Source organism: Macrobrachium rosenbergii, chromosome 44, assembly GCF_040412425.1.
Source record: "Macrobrachium rosenbergii isolate ZJJX-2024 chromosome 44, ASM4041242v1, whole genome shotgun sequence".
NCBI classification, from domain to species: Eukaryota; Metazoa; Arthropoda; class Malacostraca; order Decapoda; family Palaemonidae; genus Macrobrachium; species Macrobrachium rosenbergii.
In genome coordinates, this window is record NC_089784.1 from 9314887 (window position 1) to 9339074 (window position 24188).

General features: G+C 36.0%; 1 protein-coding gene across 2 annotated transcripts in view; it reads right to left on the reverse strand.

Annotated features, from left to right (window-relative positions):
• Hsl (hormone-sensitive lipase) overlaps window positions 1-24188 on the reverse strand; it is a 47947-nt gene that overhangs the window by 14599 nt on the left and 9160 nt on the right. The window contains exons 5-8 of one of the 2 annotated variants that reach the window (XM_067087676.1): window positions 21107-21300; window positions 8373-8480; window positions 7731-7905; window positions 1094-1282 (exon numbers count right to left, since the gene is read on the reverse strand). In XM_067087676.1, coding sequence (XP_066943777.1) covers window positions 1094-1282; window positions 7731-7905; window positions 8373-8480; window positions 21107-21300 — 666 coding nt within the window. Of the gene's footprint in view, window positions 1-1093; window positions 1283-7730; window positions 7906-8372; window positions 8481-21094; window positions 21301-24188 lie in introns of both variants that reach the window. The other variant, XM_067087675.1, reaches the window with a different exon arrangement.

Below are 24188 nucleotides of genomic sequence, written 5' to 3' on the forward strand. Positions count from 1 at the left end.
AATCACTTTCTTGTATATTTAATGCACTATGCATTATTAATGAGTCACAATGAAGTTAAGATGTGGTCACAATGAGCTAAGATGTGCTTCACCACCATCAACTTGGAGAGGAGAGTTGAGGAAGATCTAAGAGCTCCAGTGCTTACTATGAGTCCATCATTATGAACTGGATCAAGACTTTTCAAAGTTGTATCTACGGCTAAATTATATAACTCATGTCCATAATGTAATAATGACATTACAGTTGCTTCTAAAGTAATGTGAAGGTTGGTCTGTCAGTCAGTCCCCCAGTTTGTGTGGGATCATTTCATGCATTATTGCATTTGGCTTTTATATAGGCTCTCCAGTTTAGATGTGTGTCAATGATTCAATGATTAAGCCTAAGTTTTTGCTGTTTGACTTATGGGTATGTCATGATCTCTAATGTTTGTGTCACTCTCTTCATTATTTTCCTCTTGACACTTTTGTAAAACACAACTGCTGTGGTCTGTTCTATGAAGAATTGGAAACCTACTGATGAGGTCCATGTGTCTGTTTTTATTATGGCATTACTGGTGATAAATTCAGTATGTCTTGTGTTTGATGCTGTGTAGTACAGCAAAATCATCCATGTAAATATTATCTTTCATTCCAAATGGTAACTGACTGCCATTTACCATTTTCTCCAACAATATGCATAAGTAGCCTCTATGGGCAACTGGTCTATAACTGTTGACATTACTGTACTTAGGTCTTCTCTTTGTTTGGAGATGGGAATAATTATGTCTTTACACTATTCTTCAAGGAACAAATTTCTGAGCTGTAAATAATTAGAAAAATTAAAAATATATGATTTAGCTAATGGTGGTACATGTTTGATAATTTTAAAACAAATGCTATCTCTATCAGGAGCAGATTTGTTACATTATGAAATGGGATAATCTAATTTTTCCATACAAAACTTCCTGTTGTAATATGAAATTGGTGGTAGGTCTTAAACGCCATTAATACAGTGATGGGTTTCCACTGTAACAAAAAAATAAACTTTTCACATCCACTAAACAACCAGTTACCTGATGGTACTGTATAGAAATATAATATGCATACTACATACCTTTTAAACATCTGAGGGCAAAACCCAAAGGAAGCATTGGATCCATAACAGCTAAAAGCCTTGCTGGAGATGGAATGAGATCAAACAAAAATGGTGTATATGCAAGGAAAAGCCCATCTGCAGGACGAATTCCAAGCTCAATGCACTTTACAGTGAGCCCAGTTATAAGATTTCCTCCAGCACTGTCACCTGAGAAAAAAAAAAACAAAAATGAGAGAAAATATTGAATATGATTAGACTCATTCATGATACATCTCAGGTCCACAAGCTTTTTACTCACAGTAGAGAACCACTTATGAACCTTACCTTTGCTTTGAACTTGAGTATAATCAATTATGGTCTTCAGCCAATTTGAATTCTTTAATTTCAACATGTTCAACCTACTGTACTCAGTATTAGCCTACACCTTCATATTTCTAGGCTTACCTATTATACATAACTGTCAAAGTGACCCACTTTCAAAAAATATGCAAATCTGTTTCAACCCAAAAATGTACCAATTAAATTATTACCATTAGTATTCTATATACAGTATTTGACACTTCTACGATTTATCCTGAGCCTTCTTATTTCCTCTGGTCCTGTCCCTTACTGCATCAAGTTTCCATACATTCTGGTAATCTTACTAAGAACCACCTCTCCAGCTACCTTTGGCAAATTACCTAGCATTTTTGATCATCCTGGAACTGGAATGGTACTATTTGGCTCTGCCATTTTGGCGCTGACTTTCTAGCGACATCGTTTTGGCGCTCATGCTTTTGGCATTCAATGATCTGGCACTGGCAATAGTACCTAGTTAATGCTGATCATCGAAACTATTCTTCTTAAACCTTTAAAGCACCTTTAAAACCAGTAGTACCAAAACTTTTCTTACATCTGTTTCTCTTTATCTTGAAAAGAGTTATGTAGTGTAGCTTACTAGTTGAATTTTACTTTACTGATTCTCTTAAAAAATTTAAAAGTAGCTGAGTCGAACCCATCTGCAGAAATGGCTGAAAGTATTTTAAGTAAGAAAGTCAAACCAAAATTTTCTCATGATGGATATCTTTATGTGTTCGACAAGCACAGCAAGAAGGACCCTTTGATGAAGTTTTGGAGATGTGAAAGCAAGAGTAAGTGCAAACCCCATATACACACTAAAAACAATGAAGTGATAAAGGAAATAAACGAGCATTCTCATGGTGCTTCAGCAGCAAAGGTTGAAGTAGCTGTAATTAAAACCAGTGTAAAGCGTCCAGCTGGAAAGAGTCAAGATCAACCATCGGCAATTACAAGTTTTTGTACAGAAAATATTTCTGAAGCCACTCCAGCAGCACTTCCAAATTCAGACACTATGAAGCAAACTGTAAGGAGAAGAAGAAATCAAATGAACCTCGTTCTTCAAATCCTGTTAATGTTCGTCATTTAGTGATTCTCGATGACTACAGACATTATATGAAGAACAATGGTAAACATGAAAACTTTTTAATAGCTGACAGTGGTCATGAAGATGATAGAACTTTAATTTTGGGAGAAAGAGCTGGACTGTGTTTTTACAAAATTATGAAGTGTGGTATGCTGATGCGACCTTTAAATTATCTCATCCGAAACTTGCACAGGTGTATGTAATTATGGCAAGGAGGCTTGGTGGAGTTCACTCAATTTTATATGTCTTATTACCAAATAAAAGGCGTGTGACATATGTAAGCATGTTTCAAAATGGTTCATGACACAATCCCAGGATTAAATCAAGAAAAATTCTTGTGACTTTGAACAAACAGTTATTTCTGCAATGGAAGAATGTTTTTCAGGAGTAATAATACAAGGGTGCTTCTTTCATTTAGCACATAATATACATAAGCATCTTAAACAGATTGGGGTCCAGGTTTTATATTACAATGATTCCGAATTTGCCGTATGCTTCGTGCCTGTTCCTTACTTGGATAACTACATCAATGCCCTTTCAGAAGACCTGCCTCTAGAACTTCAACCACCGCTTAACTGGTTTGAAGATAATTACACAGGACGACCAAAGAGAAAAGGCAATGGTAGGCGGACTGCTCTTTTTCCTTCAGAGATGTGGAACCACACAATCAAACAATCACTAAAGAGGACCGAACTATCAATCACACAGAAGCAGCACATACAGTAGAAAAATATATGCAGAATTAGGAGTTCACCACCCCTTTATATGGAAATTTATTCATGGACTGAGAAAAATTCAAAAGAGCCGAGATACATATGAACAATTGGTTGCTGGCCATGTCCTTAAACAAAAACTTCTTAAGTACGGGAGAGATGATGAACATATTTTGAATATTGTGCGGCATTTTGATGAAAGGGAACTGTTAGAATATTTGTGTGGTTTAGCCCACAATTATGAAATACATTAAATTACTGATTTTAATTATAATTTTCTTTTTCTGTTACACAAATATTTTAGTCCAGAATAAAGATTTCGCATTTGTATCCTAGTTTAATTTAATCCATTTCTTCCATCCTTTAATTTTAATTTTGGAGCCAAACCATGGTGGGCCAAAAGCATGAGTGCCGTAATAACTGAGCGACAAAAATATGGCGGCAAAAGATTGGGGCCATAAAGCACCCGAACCCTTGGGACTTTTCTACTCTCTAGGTAACCAAGAAAAACCATAACTTACATTAAACAATGATATCGGGTCCTGAAAAGGAATGTTTAAAACTACATAACTTACATTAAACAATGATATCTGGTCCTGAAAAGGAATATTTCAAACTAATATTTATTGCCTCTATTAACATGAGAAACTCATTCTTATAGAATGAAAGGCAATGCTGAGTGCCATGGGTTTTAGTTGTTCAACCAAAACAGCCATCAAAACTAAAAATATCTCTGAGAAGTTGCACATAAATACACTCAGTACCTTCAGACTAACCATAACTCAAAAATAAACCAGAATTTTAGGAAAGGAGGAAGGGAGTCAGCCAATGACCTAAAGTACAAGAATTTTCATAAACTGATTTTACATCTTTCAGATAAAGTGATGCAAATCCTAAATTGCATCTCCACTGAGTAGCATTCAGTACATAAATTAAGGACAAATTTGTAATAAAATTAAAAGATGTAGCTACAGTTCTTAAATCATGAGCATTTACCCTACATAAAGGCAGATGTTCATCCCCTAAATAAGCATGAAACTTCTCTAATTAATTCTCTATTTACATAAAACACTGCAGGCTTAGACTTAAGAAATCTTGGTCTCTCTAACAACTGTACTTTCATCTCTGAGATTTAAGACTGAAACAGGTATAGGTAATGCTTTACAATTAAAATTATTCTTAGCTCCAAACAAGGGTAAAAAAAAACAGTTAGGATAGTTTTAACAGTATTATATTCCACCTTAGCTAGTTTTCCCTCACTGATTTGGCAGTAGCAAGAGTAAGAAGGAACAATGTTTTAACTTTAGGATGTTTAACCCTTACTGGACAGGCATGATCATAACAGGTTTTGAGCAAATGCCAGGCAAACTCTTATGAGTGCTGATGCTGCGCGCCATACGGTTTGGATGGATTTAGAGGGAAAAATGTTCATATCACTTCAATGGGCCATAAATGACTTATGGCAACTGCAGTAGCTCAGTACAGGGAGAGAGGGAGACCAGTGTGCCTTAAGATTTCATGGGGGAATGTACTGCCTCTTTGTAGCTCCAGGACGTCTTTTTATTTATTTGCTCAAAATATACCCAAGGACTGCTGTTGATTTAAGTTCTTATCTTTGTAATTTTGGAAAGTAGAGTGCAAAGAAATATTACAAAAAACATGTATACCTCACAAAAAGGTACTCCATCTCCCCATTTCAGTAAATCTCGTATATATTTTACAATAAATATACTCAGAATTTATTACTGAATTTAGTTCTTATTTGTTATGATACTGTGTGAGCTATAATTGAAATTTTACAAAATAAAATAAAATAAATTATTACAAAAAACTTGTACAATTTTGTAAAATTAGCAAATTTTTATGAGTGTCTTGGAGGAGGACCCACACAGGGTTGTAAATATTCACTTTCAACTTCCCATGGAAGGTACAAAAAATTTTTTAGGATTTTTTTTCTTACACCATGGGCATTTGCATATCTTCCTCTTTTCACTGATTTCTTTTTTTCTTAAATTGGCCAACCTTAAAGCCTGCCCGGTCTGGGGGTGTGCTTAACATATATTTAGCCCGTCCTGTATGGGTTAAGGGATATTTCTTCCAAAGGTTCAAAAGGTAGGAGCATCAAATATTTTAATGCTATATCTAGGTTACAAGCTAGGGGTTTGTTACTACTCTTAGGAACCTCAATTTCAAAGGATATGATCACCTCACTAATATTTATCAAAAGACAAGTCCATATTTACATGTCTGAGAACAAAGATAACAATGATTTGTAACCTTTACAGACAGGAATGGATAACTTCTTACTATATCTGGGATACCAAAGAACATCAAAAAGCTTTCTGCCTGACAAGATAGTTGAGAGTTCCCATGCAGTCAGCTGAAGCATTTGGAGGTTTTCAAGAAAATTTTCAAACAAGAGGTTGCTTGAGCAGATCTTTCCAGTTTGGCAGGAACTTGGGGAAAATCCAACAGAAGCATTAGTAAATCTGGAAACCATTCCCTTTGTGGCCAACAGGAAGCTACTACAATCATCTTGCAATTCTGAGTTGATCTTTCTTTGTTTTTTACTTGCCTCAACATGGCAAATGGGGGATAGGCATATGCTTCCATGTCCTTCCAATAGATCTGTATCGAGTCTATTGATGTCCATGCCCAAAGGTCCAAGTTTTGAGGAACAACAGACTGGAAAATAATGGTTCTTGGAGGTGGCAAAGAAATCCACCACTGATCTTCCCCGATCTTCCTAATTAAACAGGTGAATCAACCTGTTCAAACTTCAAAGTGAGTGCAAATGCTTTTTTTATTGGCTAGGTTCACAAATTTCATAGTTTGTTTTATCATAATGTTTTTATTTGTTATTACTCTTATACAGCTTATTCTTTACTTCTCTATTTTGTTTTCCTTACTGGGATGCATTTCCTGTTGGATCCCTTGGACCTACAGCATTGTGTTTCTCAAACTAAGGTTGCAGCTTAGGTAATTAATAATAATAATAATAATAATAATAATAATAATAAAAATTAGGGGGGGAAGACCTTCTGTGAGGCCAGTGGTATTAAATATATTAGCTGTTTCTATAGAATTTAATTTGTATAGTCTTATAATTTTCTTTCCATCAGCATGTAGCAGCCATCTAATAACAGTTTAAAAGTGAATAAACCAAGACACATATTACTCAGGTACATAGAGCAGACAGGTGGTTTACAGATGGTGGGTTGACTGGGGTGCTAATTTTCATTGGTCACAGGTGTTGTGATGTCTTGGCCTACTTGTAAGTATTGGCTAAGGCACCCCCTACTGGTGTGACTGGTATGGTAGTCCACTCAGGTAAGATGATTTTCTTATATTTTTCATTACAATAGTGGAAGAAATGCAGCTTCTTTTACCCTGTTGATACTTGCTTTTTTCCAAGTATATGTAGTGCCTCAGGAAGCTACAGGCATCAGCAGTCTGGTGCCTGATCTGTAATTTCTGTGCTTTGTATCAGGTCTTTTATTATGATTTTATTGGCAATAATTAAAATGGCCCCTCCTTGAAGGTGGCAAGAGGGATGCTTTGAGAGTTTGGTAGCAGTGGTGGCATCCTTCTAATGATCATGTAAACTCATAAATGAAACTACTTCTCTTCAAAGGCCCCCTTGAAATATGCAAGAAGGCACCCTTTATCACCCACAGAGGGCAACTTTGCTGCCATATTGATTGTGTGGCAATGGGTTCCCCTTTTTGGGTTCTGCTCACCAATATCTGGGTGTTGTACTACGATCCCCTACCATCCCCAACTCGTGAAAAGTTTACTTTCAAAAAGTCACTCCTAATGAGCCCACAACACTGGTGACTCTGAAGTACCAGCTAATTGCAGAAATGCCTTTTTATCACTTACTAAATACACTAAAGAGAGACAAGCTAAAGGAATAATTATTAGTATGAGAAATGGATCATTTACAAGCTCTGAAGCAGTCATCTCCTGGGAATGAAAGTAAAAGCCATTTAAACCACTGCAGGCTCATGAAAGTCCCTATTTTGTAGGGTGATTTGATGTATTGTGTGCTTCTGTTAATATTTGGTGTTGTTGTTATTGGAGTGAGGTTAATGGCTAAGGTACATGAGGATCTGTAGAGTATATGCTTAGTGAGACTTTCTTCTGTCTGTCAAACAAGAGACTGCAAATACAAGATTAATACAAGATTAATGGGATTGTATTGAAACAAATGTTTTATAATTTGACAGGCTTCTTTAGTAAAGATAAATAAGAAGTAACAGTATCTTTGTTAATATATCATGTACATTGCTCATATCACAACCAGATCCCCATATCTGTTGTTTCTAATCTGAACTATGTTACAATGTATTTCCTGAGTTCTTAGTACTGTTAGCATAAAAATATCATGCCATAAGAATGAGACTGTTCCAGTTATTCAGTATGCTTTGATCCACATCAACCTACACCAAATAAGAAATGGCTTCCATTCCTTTGTACAGTATGATAAACTTGGAATACATAGTATCTTAATTCTTACCTGTCAGGACTATCTTTTTTCCAGTAGTTCCCAAAACTTTAAAATTATTCAGAACCCAACAGTATGCAGTTAAGACTTCTTCTAAAGGTCTAGGATATCTGGCCTCTGGTGCAAGAGAATAATCTATGGATAGCATTGGCACACCTGTGCTTACTGCCCATTCCCTCAAGAAAACCTGGAAAAAAGGTTTTATTTACTATATAAGAAAATATTTTTTTTAAGTAGATACACTATCAAAATGAATTCAAACAATTTAAAAAATATAAACTCAAAATCTTCTGGCAAATTACAATCCATCACAGCAGGAAAACATCCAACTTACTAGTCTAAGTCATGTCTTCAAAAAACTGAGGTAACATCTCATTAATTGCCTTATCCAGGTGTTAACACATAAGGCATAAGAAAGATGAATACTGGTAAGATGAACTCATAAGATTGCAATTAGCAAAAAGGGTCTGAGGATTTCACAGTAATAGTTAACACTTATAACAGAGCTGCTGGACCCTGGAATCTGCCTAAGCATGTGTGATAACTCATATGGCACATGAAGGGACTAATTATGAGTAAACAGTTTGTGATGAAAAAACTTAAATACACTATGCATATAAACATAGTCTACTGGAAAACACAAAGGAAATTTACCTCTTGGGATTTCGTTGACTGTGTAACAAAGCCTCCTCCATGACAATGAATGAGAAGATAATCAGAAGGGGGATGTATAGTCACACCTTTACTCTCTTTCTCGCCAGGCTGCAGGATGAAAAATAAAAATTGAAGGGAGGAAAGTTCTCTGTATTAAAATATCAAAGCTGAAACATAAATTTTTAAAGATATGATTATACAATATTCACCTAACTGATAACACAATATAAAAGGGATACAGTAACGGCAATTTCTTCAGCTGGGTAAACAAATTAAAAGGTATACAGAAGCAAAGAAAAACTAAACTAAAAAGTATATACAATAGAAGCAACGAAAAACTCTGACTATCAATGTGATTTAGTAAACAAATGTACTAACACAGAACTGAATCCTTCAAGACAGCAGATCTATCAAATAAAATATCAGTTAACTTCCATAAGAAAATATATCTAGGTTCTACATCTGCAAGCTAATAACCTTGACAGATGGTGTCAAAGAACTTTAACTAATCACCTATAGATGAATACTTTAGGCTCTGAGCTCTCCAAGTATCTGAGAATAGTAACTGAAATACAGGCATAAATGTCTTGTACACTGAAACTTTAACAACAAAACCTTATGTGACTGTCAGCCCTTGATTCCCTAAAACACAGGAAAATTACAAAGCTAACTAAAACAAGGGACCAAAGCTTATACAAGAAATTATATGAATAAAATAATGATCTAAGCACAGATGATGAGGATGGGAAGGGTTTCAACAAGGAAACAGATGAACATTTTGAAAAAATAGGTAATCAGATTCCAAAACTCAAAATACCATGTATAGCACAAAATACTCAGATTTTGAAAATGTAAGGTGGCAACTGAAAGGTTTCAGTATAAATGATGGTTCTACAAATAGTAGTACTATAGGTAAAATAGCTGAGCCAAGATATAGGAATAGAAAAGTTGATACATTACAGTACTCACAGCCTTTTTACAAGAGATATTTTTATTTTTATCATTAATAAAATAAATTTGTAATTCACATCAGGATCGAACCCAGAATTCTCAAATGAAAGACACAGGGTACTACCAACTGATCCACACACTTAAATAAAAAGTCAAAACCAGAGTACTTCTATACTTAGGTTCTAAGGTGCTTCTGATTGACTGGCAAGATTTCCTAGTACAGTAAGCCACATTTTAGCTTCGATGGCTAAGCTGCTGCAACCTTACCCACCAATCAGAGTGTAAGACTTTTTTCTTAGCCAAGTAGCAGCCAGCAAGCACCCTACTTCCCCAACCAACCACCTGGTATGAAAGAAGCAATTCTCACCATTAATATCAGTCTATTTTCATTTTTTGGTGTAATCATGTTCAGTAAAGCCTGAGCAGAACATGCCTAGAAATGCAAGCAGCAAACCAAGAAGTAACAACCTATGGATAACCCACTCCTTATTTCAACATAAGCTCAAGACTTCTCAGTACAGTACAAAATGTACACATCAATGTTGCTTTGTAACTTAACATGTAATACTGTATATTCTTTTTCTATCATAAGACTTTCGACCAACAAATGTTTCCCTCTCCATTCATTAAAAAATGATGAATATAGGACAGTTACTGGAAGAATGCAGTAAAAGAGTACAGTAAAAGCAATCATAAATATTGAAGAAACTTTATACATATTGAATGTAACTGATGCAGCAATTGCATTTCATTATTATAATAATTATACTCCAGCAGGTGTCGATGGGCAGTGTCGACTTCTGGGCATGGTGTATCCTGAGAAGCATGCAGTGCACAGAGAGTACACAAAGTCTTCCAGCAAAGTGGACTTTATCACAACGAAATCAAGACTCGAATGTCTAGCCTGTCAAAATGGAAAATTCACACTTCCCACGACACACCCATGAGTGCAAACCCGCAAACGAACACTCTACCAGAAAATGACAACTTCCAGTGAAATGGCCAGAACATCACCCAAGAGATGATGCCCTTTGTCTCCATGGGAAGCGAGACTAATGATGGGCCTTCATCAGCACTGACCCGTGAATACGTAGGCACTGTTTCGCATTTACCTTTTCCCCGAATATCTCAAAGAATGCTTAGCTAAAAAAATGAAATATATAACATTATTATTCCTAATGTTTTTCATACACACACACATATATATATATATAGAGGCAGTCCCCAGTTATTGGAGGGGGTTCCATTCTGACAGGGTGATGATAACCTTAAATCACCGATGACCGAAAATTGGCGATTTTTGGTGCTTTTTTGGCAAGTTATGGTGGCAAAAATTGCCAATTTTCGGTTATTGGCACCTCTGTTAGCTATGAATTGGCGCCAATAAGCAGAAATTGCAGATTTTCAGCATTGAAAATTGCCTTTTTTTGTTGCTAGACAAGTGCCGTAAAACAAATCACCGATCACTGAGCCTGCTGATAACCAGGGACTGCCTGTATGTATATACTGGCAGTCCCCAGTTATCGGCGGGGGTTCTGTTCTCAACGGCATGATGATAACCGGAAATCGAAGAATATCGGCACTTATCGGCGCCTCTGTTAGGTGGGTGTCAGCATAGTTATCATAAATTTCTTCCACAATACATCAGTAATCAAGAAGATGTCTTTGGAATACTAAAGGCAAAACTGGTCAGCATTCATATTTAGTAGTCAGAATATAAGTTACTCAATTTTTCCAGTTTTATTTCTCTTTAGGATAACTTTGTATGGTTTCCCTAGTACTGTTTTCCATGCTGCTAAGTTAACAGAAGAGATATATGATGTTCAAGAGGAGTTTCAAAATTATTTGCTGTAATATTTTACAATAAAAATTGATACAAGCTAATTTGTAGTTGTGTATTAGTGAGAACATGATTGTTTAATTGGATGTTAATTTAACTCTGATATACTTACATGTAGCTGTGTATAAAAATATGTCAGTAATGAGTTACGAAATATGTTTCATTAAAGGACTACCCGAGATTTCTTGGCTGTGCTGTGTGTATGAGATTACATAAAGTTTTAGTTCTTTGCAGCATGCCAGAATGTAAGAGAGCTGCTGACACTGATAAGTATACCAGCCTCCCGTGATGTGATAATACATCTCAAGCCACCAGTCATCTCATTTAGGCATATATCTCAATCTCTTCTATGTACTTTGGAAAGATGATATAGTGCTGTTAATCTGATGTAAATACTGTAGTTTAATATTTTTGCTTTCTGGATGATTATGATCAGTGAGAAAAAAAGCAAAGATGACCTATAAAGGTTTCCCTTGCTAAGCTCCTCTTGTATGGTGATGAAAATACTTTGTCAGCTACAATGACACAAGCCTCAGCTGAGGATTTAGCTGTTATTTTACTGTACAAGCAAAGTATAGAATAATACAGTAAAAATGAAGACTGAAGCTGAATGATTATGTGAAAATGAAGAATTCAAAATGATGGCAATCCTTTAATAGTCAAAAAGTCTGGGGATCTCTGTGAGCAGTGAACCAGTCAGCAAGCACAATAAGGGAGGCAGCTAGGCACCGAGGACCTAGGGATCCATATGTGCATGTGCTATGCTACCAGTTGCCGCAGATCATCTCCTTTCTTTTGCCGATGGCTGATGCATCTGGAATTTCACCTGACACAAAATGAGCTATATTTTAAGTAATGGGTTTGTTGTGAAACAAACAAACATTATATGAATGAGGTAGATACTTTTACTCAAATGCAGTTGCAGAAGAAAATGTCTATTACCAACAATCATGACTGACCTTCCCAGTGAAAGAAGGTCCGAAAGAAGGTCCACTTACCACTGTGTCAACAAAGATTTCTTTTTGTTGGAGAATTTTTATCAAGTATGAACATGGCAATACCAGCATGTAAAATATTTACCACAAATACACACAGATCAGAGCTTTGGGGTCAGGCTGTGGATCAAGTACCATTAAAAGCAAACAGCTTTGAAAATTAAATGCAATTAAGCTCACTCACACTGAAAAATACTGGAAAAGAAAATAAGCAAAATACAGGAACAATGAACATAAGTTGATGCAATATGCAAAACAAAGCCATAAGCTCATCATCACTGCTTTAAAAAATCCAAAAACAAACTAAAAATGAAATGTAGCAATAAGGAAAATTTCTTTATAGCCTCCTTTGACTCCAGGATGTATTAATCATATCTTCCATATTCCATCCAATTCCTTTGTCTCATGAAACACTGATACACAAAATAAGCAATGAAGTAACCTAAGAACATCACCTATAGTTATGACATCTATAAACCCGGAATGCTGTACAGTATCATATGAGTAGCCAACAAATGAAAAGATTACGGCAGAATAATAATGCACTATAAACTGCCACACTTTTAAAGTTGTTATTATCATTAACTGTAAGGTTTCCCCTTGACAGGTTTAGACATGTAATGAGGTTTCTCTATTTCTCCCTGTCTCACGCCTGGTCTAGGTTTCCACCTATGCCCTTTCTCCTGAACTTTCTATATCTTAGCACTGGCTTTCAAGTCTATTTTTCAGCCTCTGGACACCACTTATTTTAGCAACTTATCTTTCATTTGTTTTTTGCAAAACTTACATCAAACAAAAACATACAACAGCATGTAAGTATTTAGAAGTAAAATGAATCTTCTTCACAAAAATTCACTATTTATAATGTGGCACATTTTATGGTCATGAAATTGTCCCAGGCACTTTATTCCATGTTTAAAAGGAATCGCCAGTCAGCTGGGAGTACTTGCCCATGAATGGCTAGGATTGGAATAAAAGATTTACGCAAAAGGCCAAGTGCTAGGACCTACGAGTCATTCAGCAGTAAAACGGACTCTGAAAGTAAAGGAGGTGTAACAGGAGGGAACCTCACAGCTGCACTTTGAAACAGTTGTCAGTAGAGGGTAGAAAGTAAAATGAAAGAAAGAGAATATGAATGGAGGTACAGTAAAAGGAATGAAAGGGGGTTGCAGTCATGAGCTGAAGGGATGCTGCAAAAAACCTTAAGTAATGCCTACAGTGCACCATGTGAGATGCACTGATGGCACTAACCCCCTGTGGGGATGAATGATTAGATCCAGCAGTCACCAGCAATTAAACAGTTTATTCATCTTGACATCTGCTCCAAGAGATATAAGAAACTAGTGGGGTAGTCAAATTATAAGTACTTGGCTTATATGAAAAATGTGACTTTTAAAATTACTTCTCCTACAAAATTAATGCATTACTTATAATTTAGACCAAACCTACATTTAGCTGGGAAGTCACAAGCTTCTAAACATCCAAGAACTGGCTAGCTGGCAAAAATAAGGTCCACCTTAAAGTCTTTGGGACTGATCTCAGCATCAGAACCTATGACTCTTGAGGTAAACAAGGTTTGTACAGTATTTTGTATGCTCTGAGTGCTATGTCAACCTTACCCTTTAGACCTATCAAGGAATGCAGCATGCTGGGAGTTCCTTACTGCCCTGGTGTATATGTCTTGGAGTGCTTAACATAGCAAAGGAAAGCACTTTGCCCATTATGTACAATTTAGAAAGATGAATGATTTAAGTCTACACAGTTTTAAGATGCCATACTGTAATGGGAAAATAAAATGTTATGGAAATGAAGATGACAAAGCTGGAGAACTGGGAATTTTTCTCACAAAGCAGTGACAACCTCTCCTGCTGCTACCATCGGACCTAAAATATCTATGTCTAACCACCTGTGCCACATCCCTCAGATTAAAATTTCATGAATGTTGTTTGGTACCCATGTGAATGCCATGAAAACTGCACTGCTATTAAGATTATGCTTAAAGAGAGTAGCTGAAAGACCCCTGGTCTCAAAGACAATGACCTTAACTTGACATTAATATATATCCTAGAATTAACCTGTCTAAGTCTGAGCAGTACAACTGTGTTATTTGTTGGCTATGTAGTCAAGATAGGTTTGGATGTACCTCTTTTGGAGTCCCTGGTTATGCAGAAGTGATAACTTGGCTCTGGCTTCCTTGGACTTACATCTCTGCGACAAAGTCAGCCATAAAGGACGTTCATTCTTTGGCAGCCTATATGTAACCTTCCTATAAAGGATGTATAACACACTGACTCATACTGCAAATGCAAAGGCCAGAAGAAAGACTGTCTCCCATATTTGGTAACCCAGAGGCCTGATTCAAATGCTTATTTAGGGGTTTTGAAAGACCGGTGGATTCCATCTTTCAGGTTTTATGATATTCCAAAGAGGCTCCTAAAGGGCTGACATAACTCGCAAATTTTCACAGAACCTGAATCTAGTCCACATAGGTGAAAGATTTAAGAAGAGTATGTAAAATCTTTATAGGATGAGACTATCAGTCTTCCCTGTCACCACAAGAACAAAAGAAAATTAGCTATTTGTGGAATACTGTAGTATCACTGAATGGATCAATACATCTCCCACTGCCCAAATCACAAAAACTTCCTCCTTCCCTGGCAGAGGTTGAAGATAAAATTCCTTTATGATTTGGAGATGGCCTCAGCTGAATCTGTTAAAAAGGTTCTACCTCTACAGCATTGCTGAGTAACCTACAGATGTGAAGGTTTACTATCTTAATTCCTGCAGAATTAATGGAAGTGAGGCTGGCATAAGAGCTTCTCCCATTATGGGAGTCTGGCTGGGATTTCCTGCTCTAGCTCCCTTTAAGGTAAAACTGAAGTGGCCTCATGTGAAGCCTGCCATACTTCAAAAATGGTTCCAAGGAGGCCAAAGCGCCCAGCAGACTCATCGACTGAACCGCTGAGAAAATTCTGAGAGATAGGAACTCCCTGACAGTCTGGAGACAGGAGTCGATCCTTTTGGGGGAGATAAAAACCCGAAAAGTCAGTGAATCCAGAATCATCTTTAAATAGGGAGTCTGTCGACTCGGAATTATTTGAGATTTCTGGAAGTTGATTAAAATGCCCAACTCCTGTGTCACACATAGTCTTCTTTAAGTCCTCTGCGCACTTCTCCTCCAAAGGGGAGTGGAGAAGCCAGTTGTCAAGATATAGGCATAAGTTTATGTCGAAAAGATGAAGCCATTTCCCAAGAGGTGCAACAATCCGAGTGAACATTTGCAGGGCTGTGGACAGGACGAAGCACAAGGCTCGAAACTGGAGAACCTTGCCCTGAAAGACAAATTGCAGGAACTTTCTGGAGTCTGGATGTATAGGGACATGGAAATAAGCATCCTGCATATCCAGAGTGCCCTTATGGAGACGACATGACTTAGTGGTTGGTCTCCATGTGAAAGTTTGTTTTCAGAATGAACAAATTCAGGGCGCTAACATCCAGAATCGGTCTCCAGTCCCCCAATGACTTTGGGTCCACGAAGAGATGGTTGTAGAACCCTTCTGAGTTGTGATTCAATACCTCCTCTACTGCCCCTTTGTGAATAAGGGACTCGACCTCCTGAGAAAAGGCAGAAAACTTCCCGGAGTCTGTTGAGTTCGCTGTCAAGATGATTGATAGCTTGGATAAGGAAGGCTTCTCTTTGAAAGGGATGGAATAGCCTTCCCTCAACACTTCTTACTCATTTCAAAAGAATCCGAGGCAAATAACAAAGGGTATAGCAGAACAACATGAACTGTGAATCGCTTAAAAAACTGAAGGAGAATACAATACATAATCCATATCTGGCAGAAAACAGTAAATCCATGGACTGCAAAGGTGAGGCAATATATGTCTGAGATGGTAATGTACATCGGAGTGCCAGCATGGATGCCAAGGGATGTGAAGTGCCACCCAACTGGGAGTGAGTAGTAGACTCACATGGTTGGGAGGGAGACAATTGGGTGGGAGAAGGTAGAAGGTTCTCACATGATGTCAATGAGGTAAAAAATCCACTGCATAATGCTTCCACAACAAATCAAAAAAAGACGAAAACTTTGAATTGAAAAGGCTGATCACTAAGTGCCTAACTGACAAAAGAAGTATACCCATAACCTCAAGTTTACCTATCCATTCCCCTGAACCACATGGGAGCATTAGAACACAGAGCAGGAGTGAGAGAGGTATAACACAAAGAATACATAGAGTACACTTATGACCATATCTAACTGATTGTTTATGGAAACTAATGGCCTCTCACATCTTCTGATACCTCAAAAAATTATTCATTCTTATCAGACCACTCTTTACATTCTCATACCAAGAAAAAAATAAATAAAATCACATTCATTACCCTTATCAGTAATACCCATATGACCATCATATCCAACCAAAGTCATTCATATAGTACCTAACACTTCTATCTCTGCTTGGATGCCCATTGTCCAACTGAAGATGAGGAATCTCTTGTGCCAGGAGAACACAGGTCAGCAGAAGAGCGGAGATACCCACAAGGGTTAGGCGTCCTCCTAAATGGATGGATGATTATGAGTGATTAAATTGGTTGATGGAGTTTGTGTCTGTTTTTTTTTTTTTTTTTTTTTTGTAGTAATTGGTTCATTCTGTTTAATTTCTTATTTGGTTTCCTTGACTTGTTTCTATTTGTTTTGAGCTGAAGATCATGGGGGCGTGTGGTAGATTTTAGAATTATTGGCAGCTATTTCTTTCTGACAACCCTAGATGGGGAGGTTAGCAGGTGAGTGCGTCTGTCAGAATTTGGGATTAGTCCAGTTAGGTGGATTGTAAGCGCGCTCTCAGGGTAGTGTTAAGTTAGTTGTGTGGCCCTGTCGGAATTTGGGATTCGTGCAGTTAGGTAGGTTGTGAGTGCGCTCTCAGGGTGTTGTGTCTGCTTCCCTAATTAGGCTAGTTGTTAAGTTAGCTGTGTGGCCGTTCTTCCAAGTTGTGAAGTTAGCTGTGTGGCAGTTCTTTTATCGTAAAAAGGTAAGAGATCACAGTTAGGGCTGTAGTACATGCCAGTTCTATGCTTAATTCAACCCCTCTCTCTTCCAGAGGGATGCTTTATCGTGTGTGACATAGGACCATCTCAGCTTGTATCTCGTTACTCATCTGTGCTCCGCATGTGATGAGACAAGGGATTTTTTCTCTCTACGGCACCACCAAATATTTATAATTTCTATTCATTTTTTCTCTCTCTGGCACCACCGAATATTTACCATTTCCATTCATTTATTGCATCAATATGTGCCAATTTATAACTGCTTTGTGAGCTTCAGTTATTGTTTGTTAGTAAATTGTTAACTGTTCACTGAGTGTAATTATGCCTTGAAGAAGAGTATATTCACCTTAGATTTTATGTTGCTATTTCATTCTTTATGTTCATGATGTTTTCTTTTTTGTTTTACTGGCAGCCATTTTATAGCACCCACTGAGCTCAGGCAGGCTGCAACACAACAATAAATATTTACAGTATTTTCACCCTTCTCAAAAAAAGTTCACAAATTATTAGCTGACAAAAGTAAAATTTTTTGTACGTTAAAAGGCTTTATATACTAGTAAACCTTATTACAGCAAGATAACCATAATTATTTCTTCAAAAATTCACACATGATTTTTTATACTTGGTAACAGTGTGCAAATTTCTTCAAGTTTTAAAGATTAAAATGTTTTATTGTGATATCTGTATTATGTGGATTTTAATTGCTACTATATTCTATATTCAATTTGTTCTGTTTGGGACATTATTTCATATATTTTTAATGTTTCCTACTGTAGTTTTGAGATTTTCCTTTGTCTGACATTAATAAAAAATTACTGCATAAGCCTACACTGGATATTATTAAAATCTTAAAATACTGCACCAGCTCTAGCCCCATCCACTTACATGCACTGAGACATCATTGGCCAGGCAAATTTCTGATGCACCACTGCTGGGCAGTTTATGAAATATTTGTTACTGTGCTTCATGATGCTTAAATTTTTCCCTTTGCTGGTAACTCAACTTCAGAAAAGTTTACTTATAATACTAAAATCAACAAAATCGAAAAAATACAGATAACACATTAAAATAAATTAACTGAAAAGCTACAATAATTAATATGCTGTAGCAGCCGAAGCCACAGTACTTAACCCTTAAACGCCTACTGGACGTATCATACATCGACTAAAATTGTCTGTTGGGTGCCAAGTGGACGTACATCGTGCACGTCGACTACAAAAATTTCAACCTTAGGTCAACTTTGACTCGACCGAAATGGTTGAAAAAACGCAATTGTAAGCTAAAACTCTTACATTCTAGTAATATTCAATCATGTACCTTCATTTTGCAACAAATTGGAAGTCTCTAGCACAATATTTCGATTTATGGTGAATTTTTTAAAAAAACTTTTTTCTTACAGTAACTCGGCCGAAAATTTCAGAAATTCTTTCGTCATTTTGTCTTAATTTTTCCACTGTTCTATATTAGCCGTTACATAAAGTTTTATATTTGAAAATGTGCGCAATTTCATGTAAAATACAGCAAAAATACAACCCATGGTTGTAGCTTTTATCAGTTTAGAAATATTTTCATATAAACCACGATAACTGCCAAAATTTCAACCTTCGGTCAACTTTGACTCGACTGAAATGGTAAAAAACGTAATTGTAATCTAAAACTCTTACATCTAGTAATATTCAATCATTTACCTTCATTTTGCAAGCAATTGGAAGTCTCTAGCACAATATTTCGATTTATGGTGAATTTTTGAAAAAAACTTTTTCCTTGTGTCCACGCCAGAAATTCTTTAAATCACGTTATCGTAATGTTTGCACCGTTTTATATTAGTCGTTACATAAAGTTTTATATATGAAAATGTGCACAATTTCATGTAGAATACAACAGAAAATAACTCATGGTTGTAGCTTTATCAGTTTTGAAATATTTTCATATAAATCATGATAACTGCCAAAATTTCAACCTTCGGTCAACTTTAACTCGACCGAAATGGTAAAAAAAACGCAATTATAAGCTAAAACTCTTACATTCTAGTAATATTCAATCATGTACCTTCATTTTGCAACAAACTGGAAGTCTCTAGCACAATATTTCGATTTATGGTGAATTTCTGAAAAAAAAATTTTCCTTACGCTGCGTAAACTCGGCCGAACATCTCAAATTCTTTCGTCACGTTGTCATAATGTTTGCATCGTTTTACATTAGTCGTTACATAAACTTTTATATATGAAAATGTGCGCAATTTCATGTAGAATACAACAGAAAATAGCTCATGGTTGTAGCTTTATCAGTTTTGAAATATTTTCACATAAATCACGATAACTGCCAAAATTCCAACCTTTGGTCAACTTTAACTCGACCGAAATGGTAAAAACGCAATTGTAAGCTAAAACTCTTACATTCTAGTAATATTCAATCGTTTACCTTCATTTTGCAATAAATTGGAAGTCTCAGCACAATATTTCGATTTATGGTGAATTTTTGAAAAAACATTTTCCTTACGTCTCTTGCGCTGTAACTCGGCCGAACATCTCAGAAATTCTTTCGTCCGTTTTCGTAATATTTGCTCCATTTTATATTAGTCGTTACAAAAAGTTTTATATATGAAAATGTGTGCAATTTCATGTACAATACAACAGAAAATAACTCATGATTTTAGCTTTTATCAGTTTCGAAATATTTTCATATAAATCACAATAAATAGAAAAAATTCGACTTTCGGTCAACTTTAACTCAACCGAAATGGTCGAAAACTGCAATTGTAAGCTAAAACACTTACAGTCTAGTAATACTCAATCAATTAGCTTTATTTTTCAACAAACGGGAAGTCTCTAGCACAATATTTCGATTTATGGTGAATTTAAAAAAAAATTTTTTACATCCGCTACGTTAAAATTCATGCATCATTTTGTGATAATATTTTCTCTGTGTTGCTTTGATCGTTTTACAATTTGTTATATACCAAAATCATCGCAATTTAGTGTACAATACAAAGAAAAACAAAATAACCCGTTAGCTTTAACCATTTTGCTCACAGCGCGATTTGTATAAAATTATATATGAAATATTTTTTTGCGCTGTCATATATTTCAATATTTATATATGATAATGATATTTTTTTTCATTTCTGATGGTTGCATACTAAACTTCAGGCAATGACAAAAAAAAGGAGCCAAAAATTAACTCTTAATCTTAAAAACTAAGCGTGCTGTGATTTTTTGAAAAAACTTTTTCCGCTTTCGCACTAACTCACCGAACGCCGGCATATGGGAGACGTTTTTGTAAATAGAGGCTCGGCGTTTAAGGGTTAATGCACTGTGACATATACTTACTAAAAGAAAACCATAAACTCTTGAGTTATCATTATTTTTATTTTCAAAATTTTGCTACTCATATCTGGGGTGAATCTTCAAGGTCTTAGTGTCTTTGTTTCTGGGAAATATGGTATTTATTTTCTCATTTTCCCAGTAGATCATATGTGATGAGTCAACCTATTTGTGAAACTGAAGATTATAATTATGTATACTGTACTTCTGAGAACTGACTGGCTCTACCTTTAGGATACCCTCCCCTCTACTGTACATAAGTGTATGATCACAAAAGCTTAATTTCTAGATGAACTGATGAATGATTTGATATGAATATTGCAAGCAGTAAACTGATCTGGATTCACGTAACTGGAGTTATATATTTGCCTTTGAAAGTTACCCTAAACAGAATGAAATACAATACTAATCCTGATTTTTACGGTGAAGAGACATTCCACTCTGGATAAGAATAAAATTCATTACCATTCTGCAGCAGATGCAAACATCAAACAGGATACGATCTCCACAATGCCATGCATCAGAACTGACCTTCTAGTCTACCTGAAATATTCTTGCCCTACCTTCAAGCCTACCATTCCTTCCCGTAACTGAGCTGACAGCAGATGGCAAGTTATGGGACGAGCTTCAAAATGTGAATGGGGTGCTGGTATAACAACAGTTGCAGTACCATCCATCTTGACAACCTGTTGTTCTTCACAGGGTACAATCACTACTTGAGTTACAGCTAAAGCAGGACCAACAATGCCTGGAAGCTGTGTCATGATATCTGTGGAAATTATCTAAAGTTAGTATTCTTCAGCATATGATCTATATTCTAATATACATTATAGGCAGTCCCCGGGTTAAGGCGGTTTCAGGTTATGGCATTTCGATTTTAAGGTGCTTGGCTCATGGTGCCATTAACCTGATTTTACGGTGCTGTAAGCGGTTTTACGGTGCTGTACCTGGTTTTAAGGCACTTACAGCGCCATTTCTTTCCATTATTATTATGATGTTCCAATTTATGGCGTGCCACTGGGAATGGAATTCCCGCCATAAACTGGGGACTCCCTTAGTGCTGTACAAAAATATAATACATTATACAATAGTGTGTACAAAAAGAGGCATCTGGTTGAATTTCAAAAGGAATTCTACATCCCAAAACAGTGTATTACCATTATCATTATTAATCAATTTAACCAGACAAATATATTTTATACTGTCATATCAGTATTAATTGCTTACCCCATTGCAAAATCGAATTATTGTAAGGCGAATTATCATAACTCAAGCACTACCAGAGTATTTTAATAATTGTATCACAAAAAGTGCATTTAATCATGAAAATGAGTTAAAATACAGTAATTAGTGAATATTTCTCAGTGAAAAATACCATGAATGGGCAAATTTTCAGCAAATAATTTGTATATCTGTTCTATAGAGAAATCCTCAAATGGGTGTGTCCGTGAATCGTGAGACCGCGAATACAGGGGGTTTACTATAATTACAAGAAGAGTGAGTTATGGGAGTCACCTCTTGTGGCAGCTAACAATTCTAGCATTGCTCAGACTAGATACTGCAAAGGAAACTTAATAGGGGCTTGACCCAGCAAGCCACATTTTTAAGTTGGGAGAAGTGAACATTGGGAGAGTGTTTAAGAATCTGGGCTCAATAGTAGAGCAGAGGATGATATGGATAGAGGGTAACCATCAAATTCATGCCAGATGGAATAAGTATGGTTTATGCTGCAACAGAGGTGGGTGTCAGGTGTATTCTGCAACAACAGATACAGAAAAAGGTGGCGAGACATATTGTATGGGCTAGAAGCAGCACAAGTCAAGAAAATTGAACAAAATAAGTTAGACATGGTAGAGATGAGGATACTCAAATGAATGTGTGGACTGACACAAGATTCAAGAAAAAAAAATGAATACAGTACATAGGAAGATCAGCAAAAGTCACTGAAATGTCAAAGAAAGCCCAAGAGTCAAAACTGTGATGGTTTGGACACCAGATGAGGGAGGAGGGGGATGATAAAGTAACATGTTGCATGAGAGATCATAAAATGGACATGCTAGTGATACAAAGGAGAGGAAGGTCTACTAGATGGAAAGAATGCATTGGAGAAGAAATGAGAGACAATTGAATAGGTGAAGGGAGGGAACACCAGAGAATCACCTGAAAAAGGCTTATTAAAAACAGAGACCATGAATAGGAATGAAGCTGAAAGAGGAAGACTTTTTAATATTTTCAACAGAATTTTAATCTGTTTTCCTCTACTTGCTAAGGGCCATTATTGTCACCTATTTTAAATTTACATTTCTTCATCACACAACCTTTAATGATCATAACCAAAATTGGAGATATGAGAATGAAGCACCCATCAACTGTCATCATCATTATCATCATCATCACAGGTGATTTTACAAAGAGTTTCCCCATCATGGGGTAAACTTTGTTATTCACCATGTAGTCTTCTGCATTTGCTACCTGACTTTCCATCTGGTCAAGGTTCTCATCTATATCAACTATTATTATCAATCAACAAGATGACTCCTTTTCAAGAAGGTGGAAATGAATGAAAAATGTGCATCCAAACCATCCACAGTTATCTCCACTTGTTTTTGCAAGTCTTAAAAAGTGTTAATAATTTCATGTTTATTCTATTTTTCACTTAATCTGTTCCAATTTGGATAAAAATGAATATATTGGAAATATATAACTTACACATGATGAGTATGTATCCCAAATTCATCTCAGGTTATTGGCTCTGGCAACCATTGTTATTTATTTCAGACTCAAAAACACATTACAGTAAAGTTTTAACAGGTACCTGAAGTGCATTTCTGCCTAAAGAAAAAACTTAATATAGTTCTACCTTTTAAATATAAACCAGTAATAGAACTGGTTTTTTTCATGCTTATTCTATGCTATAAATTTACTGGAATTAGCTGCTTTTTTATGATGATTTCCAAATGCAACTAGGCATGTTTGTTACAGGCTACCATAGCATTTTAAATGTCAAATGCTGATATTAACAATTACTTTGATGTAGGGTCACAGATTTATCTTTTGATGCAAAATATACTGTAACCATTTACACTGCACTGAAGAGCACAATAATTTTATACATACTTTATAATACAATCCCTCAAAATCATGATGAAAAGGTTGCATGATACATGAGTATGTACCACATTTAAGCTATATTGTAATACTTTAAAAAAGATGACATTATGCAGAACTATATAATATTTAGGCTTATGTACCAAAAGATGTGTTGAAACTTGTAACAGCAGACAAACATAAACAGAGACCAAGCTGTGCCAGTATAAGCTACAATAAGTTTATCCAAAAAATATCTTCTGTTATTAGTGTACAGTATATTGTTACTGATATTCATAATACAGGGTATTATGAATATGTTTTTGTAGCATAACAGAGCCTAGTTTTTGTGCTGCAATTTAGAACTGTTCCATTTTAAAAGGGTATGACAAAAGAAAAAGTTCAGTTTAAACAAGGTACAGTACTAACTCAGTACTTGAAGTTTTGGGAACTGTCCAAATCCCAAGGAACCACTTTATTTACACTTCACTTACTTCTGTAATTGTAAAGGTAATGGTCATTGATGAAATACATTCCAGGGTTATGGTTTATGTCAGTGAGTAATAGCTG